This window comes from Poecilia formosa, unplaced genomic scaffold (assembly GCF_000485575.1).
Source record: "Poecilia formosa unplaced genomic scaffold, Poecilia_formosa-5.1.2 Scaffold118, whole genome shotgun sequence".
Classification (NCBI taxonomy): domain Eukaryota; kingdom Metazoa; phylum Chordata; class Actinopteri; order Cyprinodontiformes; family Poeciliidae; genus Poecilia; species Poecilia formosa.
The window spans coordinates 784,825-803,825 of record NW_006800057.1 but is presented as its reverse complement, the minus strand read 5'-3'; the positions used below and the strand labels follow the sequence as shown (position 1 = coordinate 803,825).

At 36.6% G+C, this 19,001-nt stretch overlaps 1 protein-coding gene across 1 annotated transcript in view; it reads left to right on the top strand.

Moving 5' to 3' along the window:
* Positions 1-19,001, top strand: part of LOC103143964 (collagen alpha-1(XXI) chain) — a 56,790-nt gene that overhangs the window by 17,291 nt on the left and 20,498 nt on the right. The window contains exons 12-24 of the mRNA XM_016675617.1: positions 1,970-2,068; positions 3,026-3,079; positions 3,194-3,247; positions 4,752-4,805; positions 4,893-4,946; positions 6,355-6,408; positions 7,274-7,327; positions 13,825-13,923; positions 14,881-14,934; positions 15,049-15,102; positions 16,607-16,660; positions 16,748-16,801; positions 18,210-18,263. Of these exons, the coding sequence (XP_016531103.1) occupies positions 1,970-2,068; positions 3,026-3,079; positions 3,194-3,247; positions 4,752-4,805; positions 4,893-4,946; positions 6,355-6,408; positions 7,274-7,327; positions 13,825-13,923; positions 14,881-14,934; positions 15,049-15,102; positions 16,607-16,660; positions 16,748-16,801; positions 18,210-18,263 (792 nt within the window). The remainder of the gene's footprint in view (positions 1-1,969; positions 2,069-3,025; positions 3,080-3,193; positions 3,248-4,751; positions 4,806-4,892; positions 4,947-6,354; positions 6,409-7,273; positions 7,328-13,824; positions 13,924-14,880; positions 14,935-15,048; positions 15,103-16,606; positions 16,661-16,747; positions 16,802-18,209; positions 18,264-19,001) is intronic.

Sequence of the window (19,001 nt, the reverse complement as noted above, 5' to 3'; positions counted from 1 at the left end):
TACAGCTTGGCAGGTTAGGGCTGTTGTTTATATAAAAACAGACTTNCTACCAATAATCCTTTTGACTGATTTTGCCCAACTTGACAAAAAGCTTACAGAGACTTCATGATCCGTTGTATTTACGGTTTGGGTTTTGTGTGGTTTTCATTCCTGTTTTATTTATTATTTTTGGTTGTTGTGTTGTATCCTGGATATTTAGTTTAGAAGTTTTCTTTAAAAAATGTAAGTTTCCTGGTGTCTGAGAGGCTGAACTTACAGTATTACAAAATTATCAATATATTACTTGAAAATGATCTCAAAACAACAATGCTATTGTTTATTTCTGGGACTATTTAATGTCCAGCAACATTTGTTATTGTGACAGGCCCAATCATGTATCAGTTTTATTTGTCTTTTCCATTAAGCAGTGCTTTGTGTTTGTCCGTCCAGTCATTTGGCTCAGTCTGGTTTTCTCTGAGTGTTTCTCCTGTTCTGCTGGTCCAGGTGGAGATCCAGAAGTTACGTCTGTACTGTGATCCTCACCAGAGCGAGAGAGAAACTGCTTGTGAAATCTACTCTGTGGTGAGCTGTTTGCCATTTTAATCTCTCAAATATATGAAAGTTGCACACAGGAAGTTTGAATATATAAAATTTGTGTGTTTTTCTCTTTTTCTTTTATCCTCAGGATGATGAAAGGGTAAGGCAGATTTTTTTTTCCTTTCCTCATGCATTTTAATTGGGCTTTTCTTCATAACTGAGCACCACTGAGACTTGGATGTCGCTACGGTGACATCACTTATTGGTTTGTTGACTTCTGTTCTGAAGCCTCAAATTTCCATTTTGGTCATTTAAGTCTTGGTTTCTGCACATATTATTTGGAAAAAGTTGAGAACAAATTTTCTGTTTGACCCAATATATTCATATAAATGTATTACAGGACTGCTTTTAATAGAATCACATAACAGAAGTAGACTACACTTAACTTTTTGTACAGCTTGGCAGGTTAGGGCTGTTGTTTATATAAAAACAGACTTAGCAGCACATCTTTTAATAGGTTTATATTTGAGTAATATGATCATTGTTCATTCTATTCTATGAACTACTTACCACATGTCTCAAAAATTCCAAGCAAATATTTAGTATTTATTTGCAGAAAATGAGAAATGGTCAAAATAATAAAAAATATGCAGTGCTTTTGGACCTCAAATAATGCAAAGAAAATAAGTTCATACTTATTTAGAAACAATAATACTAATGTTTGAACTCAGGAAGAGTTCAGAAATTTATATTTAATCCTGGAATAAATTAAAAACCTCCTGGAATAACCAGGAGGTTTTCAGTGTTGTTTAGTGCAGTGGGCTCTTCATGACTTCCAAAGCTCTATGACATTTCTATAACTGAAGGTAATATATATACTTAATTGTACTATACAATTACATTATGTGAGTGGAATACACATAATACTGCCCCTTCAAATCCCAAGTGGCGGAGCAAGAGACAAATTCACAAAGTAAAAAAGCATCAACAATTTTTAAAATAGAAAAAAAAATGTGCTGAAAATAAGTAGAAGATACAGTATATAGATCTAATATCATTAGACAAAACAAAAAGGAGAACTTGCACAATCATTTGGAGCAGCACAAAAATAATATCCAGAAACCATGGGAAGTGCTCTACAGTTTAATTTAAAAACAAGCAGCAATAGGAACTTTTTCCAGTTCTTCTGATGATGCTTATGTAAAGCAAAGTGAAGATATGATCTTTTACCTACACTTTGTGTAGGTGAAATCTTGGATTTTTGCATTATTACTCTGCAGAACTGCACTATTGAATAAATAATTAAAATACCAAAATGGGTATTTATGCTTGTGAAATATGATAATTGAAAACTTTAATCAAATTTCTAACAAAGACATTTCAAGAGCAGAGTCTTAGAATGCTTAGCTGCTGAAATGTGACTGATTTGTCTGAACGTTTCCTTGTCCTCCAGTGTCCGCTGAATCGAACAGCCACCCCGGAACAAGAAGAAGAAGAAGACTGCAACTGTGCCCTCGGCCCACCAGGGCAGCGTGGCCCACCAGGACGGATGGTAATACACAAACAAATACAGAGGCGCTTGATGAATGACCCCACATTTACCCTTCTGATGAAATCAAATGTGTGTGTGCGTGTGTAGGCTGTACAAACAAAGAGATCAGGCTCTGACAGTGCTGTTTCTTTTTCCACTTTTTTGATTAAACAATTATTGTCTGCCCACATCATATAGCATATATGGTGGATGCTAATTTCCTGTTATGTGCTGTATGAAAACGGGCAGGAAAAAAAAACTAAACAAAACAACAACAAAAAATCCCACAGCACATGAAAACCAGGAAACGGGGAAATGTAAATGACTGTTGATGTGGTTTTAGCACATCATGCAACAAAAATAAAACTAAACATATCAAGGCGTTCTTCTGCTTTCCACTAATGATCTGTGATGAGGTTCGGTTGTAATAAGTCTCTTCTGATGAGTCTTTGTTCATTCGGTGAAAATGAGAGCGGCCCAACCAGATGCACTACCAAGGCACTTATTTGTGCCTTTTTAAACTTACACCAAGAAACAGGCGGCTGAGTTTTCTCAGTTTTTATTTTCACTGTTTAATGCATATATCAAAAAATAACGACATGCTATGAAAGCCCATATGTTTTCAATGTGGCAATCGAAGTTATTGGAACAACTATATTCAACTATATTGGTAAAGAAATATGTATTTTCCAACACAGGGTTTCTTTACTGAACACACAATGTTGCTTTGATTGCTTTAGCATAAAAACACCAATAAAGAAAATCATGTAATAGTAATTATGCAGAAGAATATTTACCCCAAGCTTAATGTAAATGGATTCACATAAAATGTTGTTAGTCTAACATACAACAACAGTGAATAATTGACTGACAGGCAAATGGTAGGTTCCTAAAGACAAGCTCATGGCGTAGCTGACAAAATAAAGCTGTGGTCAATGAGTATTTCTGCCAATCACATGATATTTTTTAATGCTACAGGGTTTCAGAGGTGAAAAAGGGAGGGAAGGACCACCGGGACCTGATGGTAAGCCTGTAAGTGCCGATCACTTTCATCACAATTATTTTCCTCAGGTTGCTCCCTCCATTCTGTAGGACACATACTGAATAAATGTGATGAAAATTATATCAACTTGTTTTTGTCCTCAGGGTAAAGAAGGTAAACCTGGTGAAGCCGGCCCTCCTGGATTTCCAGGGATAAAAGTAATGCTATTCTACTTTATATTTATGAGTTTTGATTGTGGTTAGAGGAGATTCCTTGCAAACCTATGGACATAGCATTTTCAGCCTGTATCTAAATTTGTTATAAGTCATAGCTAATAAAATAATCAAAAATGAATGTCAGCAATAAAGTATATTGTCCTGTTCAGTGTACGTTGACATAAACTGTTGACTTTAATTACAAAAATTAGTACACGTTCAGTGACATTCCAAATTCTCTGCCTTTATTGGACTGATGCTGAAGAAAACTTTGGTGGTTGCTTCCATGTTAATAAAATCGTCAGCATCACCAATATTGTAAATTACTGAACAGGCTACAGTAATTATCCAAAAATTGTTCCCACGTTAGCAAAACAATAACATAAACTTTCAGTTTTTAAAAAGTTGTTCATATAAGTTTTAAACCACTGCTTGTTTTCCTGCATCAGCTAGCTAAGGTGTTATGCTAGAGCTAGCTTGTTGCCAGTGTATCCTAGAAAAAAACCTGTTTTTAAGTTTAGTTTAGCCAGGTTAAGATTAATTAATTTATGTTCACAGGGCTGACAGATCCTGAACTAAATTAACAGCTCCAACATGAAGGTCTCATGTGTTTATTATGATTAGAAAAATAGCAGACATTATGCTAATTCACAAATTAGCATATTGATTGTTAATCCCTATTCTCTCTTTTTGTTTTTGCTTATGTAAGCTATACTCTATATTGACTGAATTCTCAAAACAGCTGCTTTCTTTCCCAAATTGGAATGTTTTTATTATTAGAATATCAAAGAAAATGTGGAATGAAAACGCCCCATTTTGGCTGAGTTTGTAAACGCAGTAACTTCAACCCTCTTAGTACTGTTAAGTCTGTGCAGACATTTGGCATGAGTTTTATTTTCTTTTGCCCTTAAAACTGTTGTTGCACCATCAAAAACACATAGAAAAACATAATGACTGCCAAATACAGAGAGCCTAAATGTTCCTGGTAAAAGCAGCCAAAGTATATTTCTTAATTTGTCTACAGTCAAAAAGCTCTAAGGTGAAACAGGTGGCTTTTTATGATTTTTGAAATACTGTGCAAAAAAGGTAATTCTGTTGCCAATGTGTTTATCATTCAGTGGAATGATAAACCAACAGAATTACCTTTTTGTTGAATAGCTAATCATACCAACCAAATCTTTTACTGCTGCTGTATTCTGACTTTTTAACCACGTGTTGCCATGTAAATTTGATTAAAAAAAATCCAAGTTAAAGCAAAAGCTGTTAACATTTTATGAATTCATTTTGCATATTTATACATATTTAGTAATCCAAACATCTTGATCAGGCAAACTGACTGTGGTGTCTTGGCTTATATTTGAAAATAGTTGTATTTGTCCCAAGGAAATAACATAGTGTGTATCCATCCATCTTTGGACACATATGTATGAGCATACAAACATACAGCACCACTAGTGTGGCACCCCTCTAACTGAAGTTTCTGAATAATTATCCGTCTGCTGGGCAGGGTGAAGAAGGCCCCCAAGGACTAAGAGGAGAGCCTGGTGTTAAAGGTATCAAGGCAAGTACATGACACTGTAGTTTTTTTTTTCTTGTTGTTGAATCTGTTGTGTAGTTCTGACAATGCTTTGTTTCACTTTGCGCCCAGGGAGACCGAGGGGAACCAGGTCTAACGGGAGAACCTGGACCAACAGGACCACAGGTGAGAGTGGAAGAGTCAGGAAAAGGTTCTATAGGAATGTCTTTCTGCTTTTGTAACATTCTTAAAGGAGGCTGAACTTCTCATGGCCTTGTCTTCATGTCTGCCTTTGATAGTTTTTGCCTTTCAAAAAGTTATTTAACATACCCCGGTATTGTAGTTACGTTTGTACTTTCTACCCTCATAACCGTATTACTTCAAATTTAAAGACTTATTTTCTGACCAAAGCAAAGAACGCCTCTGTTCACCACCAAAGACTTTGATAAGCTTCTCCAGAGAACTGAAGTGATAGAAGCAAAGATTCACTGACTTGAGGTTAATGTTGAGGTCAAGGCAGGATTTGGACATGAGACAACCTTACAGATGATTCAAAATAATGAAAGGACTGACAGACAATGACTCGGCACTATGACAACCCATCCTTTAGGTCTGAGGTAACCTTTACAGGATGAACCCTGCACTTAGACAAAACAGCGTGGCCACATCAGAGCCCAGATGTCCCCTCTTCGACCTCGGAACCGAGAACAAAACAAACAACAGGAGTTATCAATGTGGAATTCCACTGAAAAACAGGTTTGCTGCAATTCAGCAGGAGTTTACGAGGGAAACCTCAACTTCAAACATCAACAAGAGGTTTGAGAATCCAGACAGGTTCCTCCTAAAGTAAACCAGAAACCAGAAAATAACAGAATCGTAGATGTAAAACAAAGAGGTTAAAATGCTCTGCCAACCCCATGATGTTATGCTTGATATGTTAGGAATAGTCCCATCAATTATTAATGATCACCCTGCAATTGAGCATTTAATCATACATGCTGGAGTGAATGATATTGCCAAACAAAAATATGAAATTCTGAAATCACCCGCTGAACACAATGGGAATCTCAAGATGTTCTGCAACCTCAGTCAACTCTGTTGGCAAACCCAGAATCTTCTGGTAGCGTCTTGATCTCTTCAAACCGGACGGATTCTGTCTGAGTAAATGTGGGTGGAAATTATTCACAACAAATGTTTTCGGTGTCATGAATCAGAAAAACTGCTCTGCCAAAAGCAAAACACACATCTAACACCAGCACCTGTTTACCTTTAGTGGATTGCTGCAGCGGTGTCTTCACAGGTCAATCAATCCTCCAAGTTCTGTTCAGAGTTGCCTTTGGTTAATAATAACTGGAGTATTCACTAGCATATTTGATGTCAATGATTTTGATGATGGCATTTGAGGACATATAATGATTGCTGCTTCTTCTTAAAGCTGCTGATTATTATGGAATATGTATATTATTAAAAGAGACAAAATTGACAGCATTTCAAAACTGTAAGACTTAGCTAATTGCAAGATACATTTCATACAGCTACTTCACCATAAAAGTCTGTTGGTTTCTGTATTTTTTTTTTTATTCCTTTTGTCCAGGGACTTCCTGGAGAGAGAGGTGAGGCAGGACCTGTAGGAGAAACTGGTCTTAAGGTGAGATTAAATAATTATTAAAAAATGGAAGCTGAACTGAACAAAATTGCATTTTCTGCAAAAAAGCAGCATTAACTGGTATGGCTAAGCTGATCTGACAAAGAAGCTGAACTGAAGCAGAAGCACTTTTAAGATACAAACTTACATAAATATTAAACTATTTTGATTAAATGTGTTTAAGTAATGCAATAGAAAAAAAGTCTAAATTACCAGGACTATATGGAGAGTTGAAATGAAAATAAAATAAAATAAATAAATAAAACAAATACTTCATTAAGTCAATAGTTGTAATAATTTCATGTGTCAAACTCGCCCATCAAAGTTCATGGGCGGGGCTTATACCAATCTGTTGAGCTCCAATACCTTGTAATGGAGGACTTTCATGAACAACATAAAAGTCATTCAGACTCCATGATAGAGTCATGGGGAATCTTATGATAATCTTACATAGTGTTGACAGATAATGTAAGATGCTCTGAAAAAAATCAGGCTAAGTGGAGTTCATCAGTGTTGTAGCCCCGCCCACAAACCCGCCCTCGACTTTAATGCCTGAAGTCGAGAGATAAAATTATTTTATGGTGATGCTGCAGAAACAAGAACCATAAAATAAGTAAATACATATTTAATTATTTATCTACATATGTTATTACATTTTTGTATTTTAATCATTTAATGGCACATTTAATAATTTATTTACCTATTATGTAAATGATTTAAACATTTTATTAAATATATTTATTTCATGGTACATTTAATTATTGATTTATTGATGTATTTTTTCAATTTTGTCTCTTTTAGCCCTCCATATCTCTAGCCTAGTTTCACAGAGCTGGACGTATCTAACAGCGTTTTTGTCTCCAACCAGGGGGAACCAGGACCACCAGGTATGGATGGAGCAGCAGGGCTAACAGGACAGAAGGTCAGTACAGAAAAGTTTGTTTAGATTGGACACAATATAGAGTGTACCATATTTATTCTAGTGACTTGGATTATTTTGGCTTGCAATTCTTTTCACAAGACAACTCAGTTTTAGTCAGACAATTATATAACATATGTCCTCTATTAAAACAATTAATTCAGAAGAAGTGTGAGATGCGCATATAAAAACATAACAGATATGTGAATGTATAGACACGCTGCATGTTATAGTTTACAATTTTGTGCATGCAAAGAACATTGGAGGGCAAAAGAGGATTCTTTCACTTGCCATCCATTAAAAAATATGGATGGCATATGGTAGAACAATTCCAATAACAAAACGAACCTGGGACTGTATGGATTATTAATTTAGTGGAGCGCCCCGCAGCAGGAAAAAAAAAAAAATAAATAAAATAAAGAAAATGCAGAAAAACCATTGAAGAACAACTCAAAACCAGTCGTGTTCTTTTTTTTTGTTTTTTTTTTGCTCTCTGTGTTGACTGTGCTACACACAAAAACATAAATTGCAACTTATTGCTGTAGGAACTTATTGCTATTGCAATACGTTGCAACAGCAGCTCCACAGCTCCACTAGTGTATCAAGATTCAACACCAAAAGCGCAAAAACCTTTCCCACACAAAGACCAGAACATTCAGTCTGTTACAGTTTTATGTTTCCAGTTTTATGTTTCCAGGCATAATGTTTATTTTGTAATTATTAATAAGTGATTGAACACAGCAGTGGTTGATTAGCTAACATATCTCAGTTACGTTTATCATAGTCAAGCTAGCATAACTGACCTATTTCCCTCTCCCTCGCTTTTTTTTTCTTCCCCAATTAGAACTTTTTCCTGACCTGTGAAATGTGACACTCTTGGACCTCGTCATCTAGTTGCCATTATGGCGACAAATAGTAGTAAAGAACTGCATCTCTCTTTCTTTTACATCACACGTACATTTAAGATTTAGAGCTTCACGTTGACAACCTGACAGCTAAAACCAATGCTAGCTATCGTCAACAAGCAGATTTTTTTAACCTCCATCAGGGAGATGGAAGGCGGGCTCTTGCACGTGTCCCATCACGTTGCAACACATCTCTACATCTTTAAACATTGTTTTGACAATTACGTAGTTCAACCCAAAATTAGAGCTTCTGCAAAAATAGTTTATCCTGCTAATTATCATAGTTTTGTTCTTTGGGTTCTGGGGGAAAGGAAATTTAGCAATACTAGTAGCTAAACACTTACAAGTTAATATTATTTTATAAGAAAAACTACGGAAGAACAAAACACCAGTGTCATCGCGTAAAACAATGAGCTTGTCACTCATTAATACCACATGATCAGAGTGAGTCTGAACTATAGGTTACATGAGAAGTCCTCCTGTGGTAACTTCGCCCAAGCTAAATGAGAGAGCACAAGCACACATCTGCAAGCATGTGAGCACGCCCACCAACAAGCAAGTGTGTGATGCTATTTGCAGTCCTCTCTGAACTCAACTTTGTCTTAGTAATTTTAGATCCTTCCTGTTATCATGATAAACTGTTTTCCCCAAGAATCTGGAAGTGTTCTGCTCCAACAGCTGCGTTTGTGTGTGTATGTTTCTATGAAGTGAAGTTAATATAGAATGACAACTCACTGCTGCTAACTGTGTGTTAGAAAACAACAACAACAAAGAAACCATACTAGGTATTTATTTTTTTTGAAACAAACAACACAAAGTTGCATTAAAATGTGCCACTCTGTAAAAACACAAAATCTTACTAAGTATTTTTGGCTTAATTTCTAGTGCAAATATGTAAGTACAATTGAAAAACTGAAACTATATAATATATGACATTAAAATAGATATATTGTGTTAACAACTGGTTGTTAATGCTGGTGGAAAAGATAAAGATGACAGGAAGTGGTGGGAGGAAGATGGCCCAGCAGGTTTTTAATGAACTTATATGAGTTTAACTATTTCTTATTCAGTGGGAACACCACATTTGCGAAATTGTGTTTTTTCTCGACATTGGCAGAACATAGACAAAGTTTGATGCACATTTATAATGGAAATGGCTTCTCCTGCTTTCCCTAATCAGCGGCTAAGCAAGTCGGATTGTGTTCACACGTCTCCAGTCAGCACAACAAACAGCTCATATCCTCAGCAGGCGGTTTTTTTCTGGGAATCTGGGTATTCTAATGACCCAAGGAAGTTTTTCTACACTCCCCAGTTAGCATAGAGTTAAATATTTGTTAAAGTAAGAGACGTCTACAGTCCTGCTTATGCTGCAGAGCAGAAGTACAAATCTCATGGAGCCTGCAGGGAGTGAGCAGTCAGTGATAATAAGAAAACAAAATAAAGATCCACATGTGAACCAAATTAGCACGCGGTGTGGTCGCCCGGGGAAACATCGCCGGCCTTCCGTAAAAGATTTCTTCTCTGTCATCCGTGACAGCTCCATTGCATGTTAATGAGGCCTACAGTTAGATAAACTGTGATAGGCTTCAGTCTGTCACTGTGGCCTCTAATCATTGTCCTGGTCCATTTTAGCATCCACACAATAAGGCAAATTTCCAGCAAACAAGAGAGTGACGTGGCAGTGAAGATTAAAACATATCTTTGATGAAGGATTAGGTCTGTTATTATCAGAGTTTATAATTGTGATTAGGAGAAGCTCAAGCTCAACTGGGGAGGTGTGAAGTTTGATGTGACAAAGATACCGTTTCGCATTTCTTCCCTATAATCAGGAAATGTATAATTGTCATCTGCGAGAACAGTAAGTGGTTTCGGTGTTTAAAATGAGAAACTTGCTTTTGAACCCCTGAATGATGACCTACTATCAACAAAATTACCAACTTGTGCAGACAAACGATGGAAATCAAAACAAAGCAAGTGAAAGTCAATGTTGGGTTATCTTTAACCTCTGTGTTTGCAATTTGCGAGAGACTTCAGAGGCCACCTAAAAATAAAACTCAGCTTAACTCTAAGCTGCTGTTAGACCACCAAATCGTAGGATCTGGAAGAAGCAAAAAGGAGGTCTATATGTTGTGTTTGGGGTTTGGGTTCACACCATAACCACCACTGATCTTCCTCATCCATCCATCCATCCATTCATTTTCTGTACACCCTCGTCCCTAGAGAGGTCGGGAGGGGTGCTGGTCACTGAACTTCCTGTCTAATCCTTTTGGTCTTGATTTCACATGCAGCATTTAGATCAAAATTTGGAATAAGTGTTATGGAAGCATGAATCCAAAAAAATATTCCTTCACCAGAAAAGGAGGTTTTGGATTGATCAGTCAGACAAAACTCACAATTTATTCAATGATGGCTTTTTTTTGTTGTTGTTGTTGTTTTGACATTGCTGACATGAACCAATCTCTGTATGTCTGTATGTGTTCTCTGTACGTCCTCAAACATGACCATGAGGCTTGTGTCTCTGTTTAAGCCTTCTGCACAGACACAGAGCTTCTTCTTCTGTAATGTTAAATGCAGCGTTCAGTATGTTTGTTAGAGGGAAACAACTGAATTGGAGTCTGTTTTCTTTTGAAGTGTCTCACCGCACTACGCACATATAAAGCCCTTGCAAGCGGCAGACCTCACAATTACACAGCCGAGACGCCCACCACCGCCCAATAAATGACAACAGGACATAAATCTTGGGATGTGTAGAACAAGAGAAAATAGACAAGTCCAGAGAAATTGGTGTGACGCTGTCCTTGTGTGAAGGCAGACTAATCCCCGTCCACGATTATGTCCTCTTAAAAACTGAAACATCGTCACATCTGGGAGCTTAAGTTCTATAAACAAATGTCAATAAAAAAATACAGGCTTCTAAAAAAAACACCAGGAACCACAATTGAATATATTTTGTGTCTGGAACATTGTTTCAAAGCAAGGATCAAGCAAGACAGTAATTAATTTGCTACAAACTCTAGGATGTCACAGTCGAGGTCTGTAAATGGTTTCTTTCCGTAAATGAAGCTTGAACACAGCATTAGCCTGACAAGACAAGTTGGATGCAACAGCCAATGCAGAATACAGGTCAACCCAAGGAACACAAAGTAGTGTGTCTAATTACAATTCCCAATACTTGTGCTTTATTGTTGCTAACTTGCTTCCAATAAAACAAGGCCTTGCAAAAGTGCAAAATACCCTTTGACCCTTTCTAAATTTTGTCACATAAGAACCACAAGCACTTAAGATTTTATGTGATAGAACAACAGAAAATGGTGCATGACATGATTTTTAAATGGTAGTGTGGGTTTATTTTCAGCCCAACTGTCAGTAAGGCAAACGAATGGTAAAGCCCAAGGACAAAGGCACAGAAATAAAAAAAAATGCTTAAATTTAGCACAAAATAGTTTACAAAAATTCATGAAAAAGCTAATTTTTCAAAAATCTGGAAAAAGGAAATGATGCCAACCAAGACAAACATGGCTTGTCTTACACATATAACACATAAAACAGTATAACACATAAAACAGACCTAGCAATTAAAGGCAAATGAGCGGTAACACTAAGAAACAACTATGACAAGCACATGGAGATAATTCAAAACAACAGATTATAACTACAACACAAATGTTAAAACTAAGGGTCTTTTCAACCCTAATTGTCCTCTTGGTACCAAATTTGCAACATTTGTTTCACTTCCAGCTGCTTTTGACCATTGTACTACAATGGTGAAAAGTAAACTTTAACTTTCTTAATGTAATTTCTTCCTTTGTGGTTTTGGCTGTATGCTCATGGTTTTTCTAGTAGAACAGGGGTATTTAACTCCAGTGCCCGAGGGTGAAGTGTCCTACAACTTTTAGATGTGCCCTTGGTAAACAGTCCTGAATCAAATGGCTTAATTACATCCTTAGTATTCAGTCATGTTCTCCATATTCCTACTAATGCCCTGATTATTTCACTCAGGTGTGTGGAAGCAGAGACACATCAAATAGTTGCAGGTTACCGGTCCTAGAGTACTAGAGTTGGAGACGCTTGTGCTAGAAGGTAAACTTCTGAACAAGTCTGAAGCCTTTTGGAGTCCCTAACAGATTCTCTTCCAGGATTGCTTTGTATTTATCTCCGTCCGTCTTCCATAAAAAAAATTTCCTGATAACATGGTCCTTCTACCACCATGTTTCATGGTAGAGATTGCTGAATACAAATGCAAGCTAGACTTTTTCAGATTTGTACTACAATTTTGTAAACATTTTTAAGTCATTCACTTCAAAATCATGCTGTTGGTCTGCCATATAAAATCCTAATAATAGTGATAATAAACTTTGCTTTACATCTGTGATTAGCATGTGTGAAGCTTTGCTGTGACTTTTCCTTCCAAGATCAATTTGTAGATAAACAGCCGGGGACAATTATGAATGACTAAGGGAACAATCCGGCCTGTGTTTGCAGGGCGAAGATGTTTTCTTGGAATGATGTTGTGTGATGGGGGTGAGCTGCTGTTCTTTAATGTGTGCGGGATCCAGTTGAACTGGTTGTGGAATCTGATAAGGCTTATTCCTGGCTTCCATTAAGGGGCTTTTCTGGGCACATATAGTTTGTAGGTGACCACGGGGCATAACCACAACACTATGGTGAGATAAAGCTGAGGAATCACTGAGGAGGATCTAATGGCTGTGACTTAGACATGTGGCAGGAACACTTTAGATTTTTTACCATATACAGCGCCTACAAAATATACTCAAACCTTGAATAATTTACACTTTGTATTGCTTTTGCAACATTTCCCTTCCCAAAAAAATGTCACAAGTATTTAACATAAAGTAAATACTCCTGCCCCCATGTATCTTTAACCGGATGCTTCGGGTCATTGTCTTGGTGGAAAATAAATNTGGAATAACCAGGAGGTTTTCAGTGTTGTTTAGTGCAGTGGGCTCTTCATGACTTCCAAAGCTCTATGACATTTCTATAACTGAAGGTAATATATATACTTAATTGTACTATACAATTACATTATGTGAGTGGAATACACATAATACTGCCCCTTCAAATCCCAAGTGGCGGAGCAAGAGACAAATTCACAAAGTAAAAAAGCATCAACAATTTTTAAAATAGAAAAAAAAATGTGCTGAAAATAAGTAGAAGATACAGTATATAGATCTAATATCATTAGACAAAACAAAAAGGAGAACTTGCACAATCATTTGGAGCAGCACAAAAATAATATCCAGAAACCATGGGAAGTGCTCTACAGTTTAATTTAAAAACAAGCAGCAATAGGAACTTTTTCCAGTTCTTCTGATGATGCTTATGTAAAGCAAAGTGAAGATATGATCTTTTACCTACACTTTGTGTAGGTGAAATCTTGGATTTTTGCATTATTACTCTGCAGAACTGCACTATTGAATAAATAATTAAAATACCAAAATGGGTATTTATGCTTGTGAAATATGATAATTGAAAACTTTAATCAAATTTCTAACAAAGACATTTCAAGAGCAGAGTCTTAGAATGCTTAGCTGCTGAAATGTGACTGATTTGTCTGAACGTTTCCTTGTCCTCCAGTGTCCGCTGAATCGAACAGCCACCCCGGAACAAGAAGAAGAAGAAGACTGCAACTGTGCCCTCGGCCCACCAGGGCAGCGTGGCCCACCAGGACGGATGGTAATACACAAACAAATACAGAGGCGCTTGATGAATGACCCCACATTTACCCTTCTGATGAAATCAAATGTGTGTGTGCGTGTGTAGGCTGTACAAACAAAGAGATCAGGCTCTGACAGTGCTGTTTCTTTTTCCACTTTTTTGATTAAACAATTATTGTCTGCCCACATCATATAGCATATATGGTGGATGCTAATTTCCTGTTATGTGCTGTATGAAAACGGGCAGGAAAAAAAAACTAAACAAAACAACAACAAAAAATCCCACAGCACATGAAAACCAGGAAACGGGGAAATGTAAATGACTGTTGATGTGGTTTTAGCACATCATGCAACAAAAATAAAACTAAACATATCAAGGCGTTCTTCTGCTTTCCACTAATGATCTGTGATGAGGTTCGGTTGTAATAAGTCTCTTCTGATGAGTCTTTGTTCATTCGGTGAAAATGAGAGCGGCCCAACCAGATGCACTACCAAGGCACTTATTTGTGCCTTTTTAAACTTACACCAAGAAACAGGCGGCTGAGTTTTCTCAGTTTTTATTTTCACTGTTTAATGCATATATCAAAAAATAACGACATGCTATGAAAGCCCATATGTTTTCAATGTGGCAATCGAAGTTATTGGAACAACTATATTCAACTATATTGGTAAAGAAATATGTATTTTCCAACACAGGGTTTCTTTACTGAACACACAATGTTGCTTTGATTGCTTTAGCATAAAAACACCAATAAAGAAAATCATGTAATAGTAATTATGCAGAAGAATATTTACCCCAAGCTTAATGTAAATGGATTCACATAAAATGTTGTTAGTCTAACATACAACAACAGTGAATAATTGACTGACAGGCAAATGGTAGGTTCCTAAAGACAAGCTCATGGCGTAGCTGACAAAATAAAGCTGTGGTCAATGAGTATTTCTGCCAATCACATGATATTTTTTAATGCTACAGGGTTTCAGAGGTGAAAAAGGGAGGGAAGGACCACCGGGACCTGATGGTAAGCCTGTAAGTGCCGATCACTTTCATCACAATTATTTTCCTCAGGTTGCTCCCTCCATTCTGTAGGACACATACTGAATAAATGTGATGAAAATTATATCAACTTGTTTTTGTCCTCAGGGTAAAGAAGGTAAACCTGGTGAAGCCGGCCCTCCTGGATTTCCAGGGATAAAAGTAATGCTATTCTACTTTATATTTATGAGTTTTGATTGTGGTTAGAGGAGATTCCTTGCAAACCTATGGACATAGCATTTTCAGCCTGTATCTAAATTTGTTATAAGTCATAGCTAATAAAATAATCAAAAATGAATGTCAGCAATAAAGTATATTGTCCTGTTCAGTGTACGTTGACATAAACTGTTGACTTTAATTACAAAAATTAGTACACGTTCAGTGACATTCCAAATTCTCTGCCTTTATTGGACTGATGCTGAAGAAAACTTTGGTGGTTGCTTCCATGTTAATAAAATCGTCAGCATCACCAATATTGTAAATTACTGAACAGGCTACAGTAATTATCCAAAAATTGTTCCCACGTTAGCAAAACAATAACATAAACTTTCAGTTTTTAAAAAGTTGTTCATATAAGTTTTAAACCACTGCTTGTTTTCCTGCATCAGCTAGCTAAGGTGTTATGCTAGAGCTAGCTTGTTGCCAGTGTATCCTAGAAAAAAACCTGTTTTTAAGTTTAGTTTAGCCAGGTTAAGATTAATTAATTTATGTTCACAGGGCTGACAGATCCTGAACTAAATTAACAGCTCCAACATGAAGGTCTCATGTGTTTATTATGATTAGAAAAATAGCAGACATTATGCTAATTCACAAATTAGCATATTGATTGTTAATCCCTATTCTCTCTTTTTGTTTTTGCTTATGTAAGCTATACTCTATATTGACTGAATTCTCAAAACAGCTGCTTTCTTTCCCAAATTGGAATGTTTTTATTATTAGAATATCAAAGAAAATGTGGAATGAAAACGCCCCATTTTGGCTGAGTTTGTAAACGCAGTAACTTCAACCCTCTTAGTACTGTTAAGTCTGTGCAGACATTTGGCATGAGTTTTATTTTCTTTTGCCCTTAAAACTGTTGTTGCACCATCAAAAACACATAGAAAAACATAATGACTGCCAAATACAGAGAGCCTAAATGTTCCTGGTAAAAGCAGCCAAAGTATATTTCTTAATTTGTCTACAGTCAAAAAGCTCTAAGGTGAAACAGGTGGCTTTTTATGATTTTTGAAATACTGTGCAAAAAAGGTAATTCTGTTGCCAATGTGTTTATCATTCAGTGGAATGATAAACCAACAGAATTACCTTTTTGTTGAATAGCTAATCATACCAACCAAATCTTTTACTGCTGCTGTATTCTGACTTTTTAACCACGTGTTGCCATGTAAATTTGATTAAAAAAAATCCAAGTTAAAGCAAAAGCTGTTAACATTTTATGAATTCATTTTGCATATTTATACATATTTAGTAATCCAAACATCTTGATCAGGCAAACTGACTGTGGTGTCTTGGCTTATATTTGAAAATAGTTGTATTTGTCCCAAGGAAATAACATAGTGTGTATCCATCCATCTTTGGACACATATGTATGAGCATACAAACATACAGCACCACTAGTGTGGCACCCCTCTAACTGAAGTTTCTGAATAATTATCCGTCTGCTGGGCAGGGTGAAGAAGGCCCCCAAGGACTAAGAGGAGAGCCTGGTGTTAAAGGTATCAAGGCAAGTACATGACACTGTAGTTTTTTTTTTCTTGTTGTTGAATCTGTTGTGTAGTTCTGACAATGCTTTGTTTCACTTTGCGCCCAGGGAGACCGAGGGGAACCAGGTCTAACGGGAGAACCTGGACCAACAGGACCACAGGTGAGAGTGGAAGAGTCAGGAAAAGGTTCTATAGGAATGTCTTTCTGCTTTTGTAACATTCTTAAAGGAGGCTGAACTTCTCATGGCCTTGTCTTCATGTCTGCCTTTGATAGTTTTTGCCTTTCAAAAAGTTATTTAACATACCCCGGTATTGTAGTTACGTTTGTACTTTCTACCCTCATAACCGTATTACTTCAAATTTAAAGACTTATTTTCTGACCAAAGCAAAGAACGCCTCTGTTCACCACCAAAGACTTTGATAAGCTTCTCCAGAGAACTGAAGTGATAGAAGCAAAGATTCACTGACTTGAGGTTAATGTTGAGGTCAAGGCAGGATTTGGACATGAGACAACCTTACAGATGATTCAAAATAATGAAAGGACTGACAGACAATGACTCGGCACTATGACAACCCATCCTTTAGGTCTGAGGTAACCTTTACAGGATGAACCCTGCACTTAGACAAAACAGCGTGGCCACATCAGAGCCCAGATGTCCCCTCTTCGACCTCGGAACCGAGAACAAAACAAACAACAGGAGTTATCAATGTGGAATTCCACTGAAAAACAGGTTTGCTGCAATTCAGCAGGAGTTTACGAGGGAAACCTCAACTTCAAACATCAACAAGAGGTTTGAGAATCCAGACAGGTTCCTCCTAAAGTAAACCAGAAACCAGAAAATAACAGAATCGTAGATGTAAAACAAAGAGGTTAAAATGCTCTGCCAACCCCATGATGTTATGCTTGATATGTTAGGAATAGTCCCATCAATTATTAATGATCACCCTGCAATTGAGCATTTAATCATACATGCTGGAGTGAATGATATTGCCAAACAAAAATATGAAATTCTGAAATCACCCGCTGAACACAATGGGAATCTCAAGATGTTCTGCAACCTCAGTCAACTCTGTTGGCAAACCCAGAATCTTCTGGTAGCGTCTTGATCTCTTCAAACCGGACGGATTCTGTCTGAGTAAATGTGGGTGGAAATTATTCACAACAAATGTTTTCGGTGTCATGAATCAGAAAAACTGCTCTGCCAAAAGCAAAACACACATCTAACACCAGCACCTGTTTACCTTTAGTGGATTGCTGCAGCGGTGTCTTCACAGGTCAATCAATCCTCCAAGTTCTGTTCAGAGTTGCCTTTGGTTAATAATAACTGGAGTATTCACTAGCATATTTGATGTCAATGATTTTGATGATGGCATTTGAGGACATATAATGATTGCTGCTTCTTCTTAAAGCTGCTGATTATTATGGAATATGTATATTATTAAAAGAGACAAAATTGACAGCATTTCAAAACTGTAAGACTTAGCTAATTGCAAGATACATTTCATACAGCTACTTCACCATAAAAGTCTGTTGGTTTCTGTATTTTTTTTTTTATTCCTTTTGTCCAGGGACTTCCTGGAGAGAGAGGTGAGGCAGGACCTGTAGGAGAAACTGGTCTTAAGGTGAGATTAAATAATTATTAAAAAATGGAAGCTGAACTGAACAAAATTGCATTTTCTGCAAAAAAGCAGCATTAACTGGTATGGCTAAGCTGATCTGACAAAGAAGCTGAACTGAAGCAGAAGCACTTTTAAGATACAAACTTACATAAATATTAAACTATTTTGATTAAATGTGTTTATGTAATGCAATAGAAAAACACTAGAGAGGCAAAACCCCCTGATGTTAAAGTCTAAATTACCAGGACTATATGGAGAGTTAAAATGAAAAAAAAAAAATAAAAATAAAAAATAAAACAAATACTTCATTAAATCAATAGTTGTAATAATTTCACGTGTCAAACTCGCCCATCAAAGTTCATGGGCGGGGCTTATACCAATATGTTGAGCTCCACTACCTTGTAATGGAGGACTTTCATGAACAACATAAAAGTCATTCAGACTCCATGATAAAGTCATGGGGAATCTTATAAAAATCTTACATAGTGTTGACAGATAATGTAAGATGCTCTGAAAAAAATCAGGCCAAGTGGAGTTCATCAGTGTTGTAGCCCCGCCCACAATCCCGCCCTCGACTTTAATGCCTGAAGTCGAGAGATAAAATTATTGTATGGTGATGCTGCAGAAACAAGAACCATAAAATAAGTAAATACATATTTAATTATTTATCTACATATGTTATTACATTTTTGTATTTTAATCATTTAATGGCACATTTAATAATTTATTTACCTATTATGT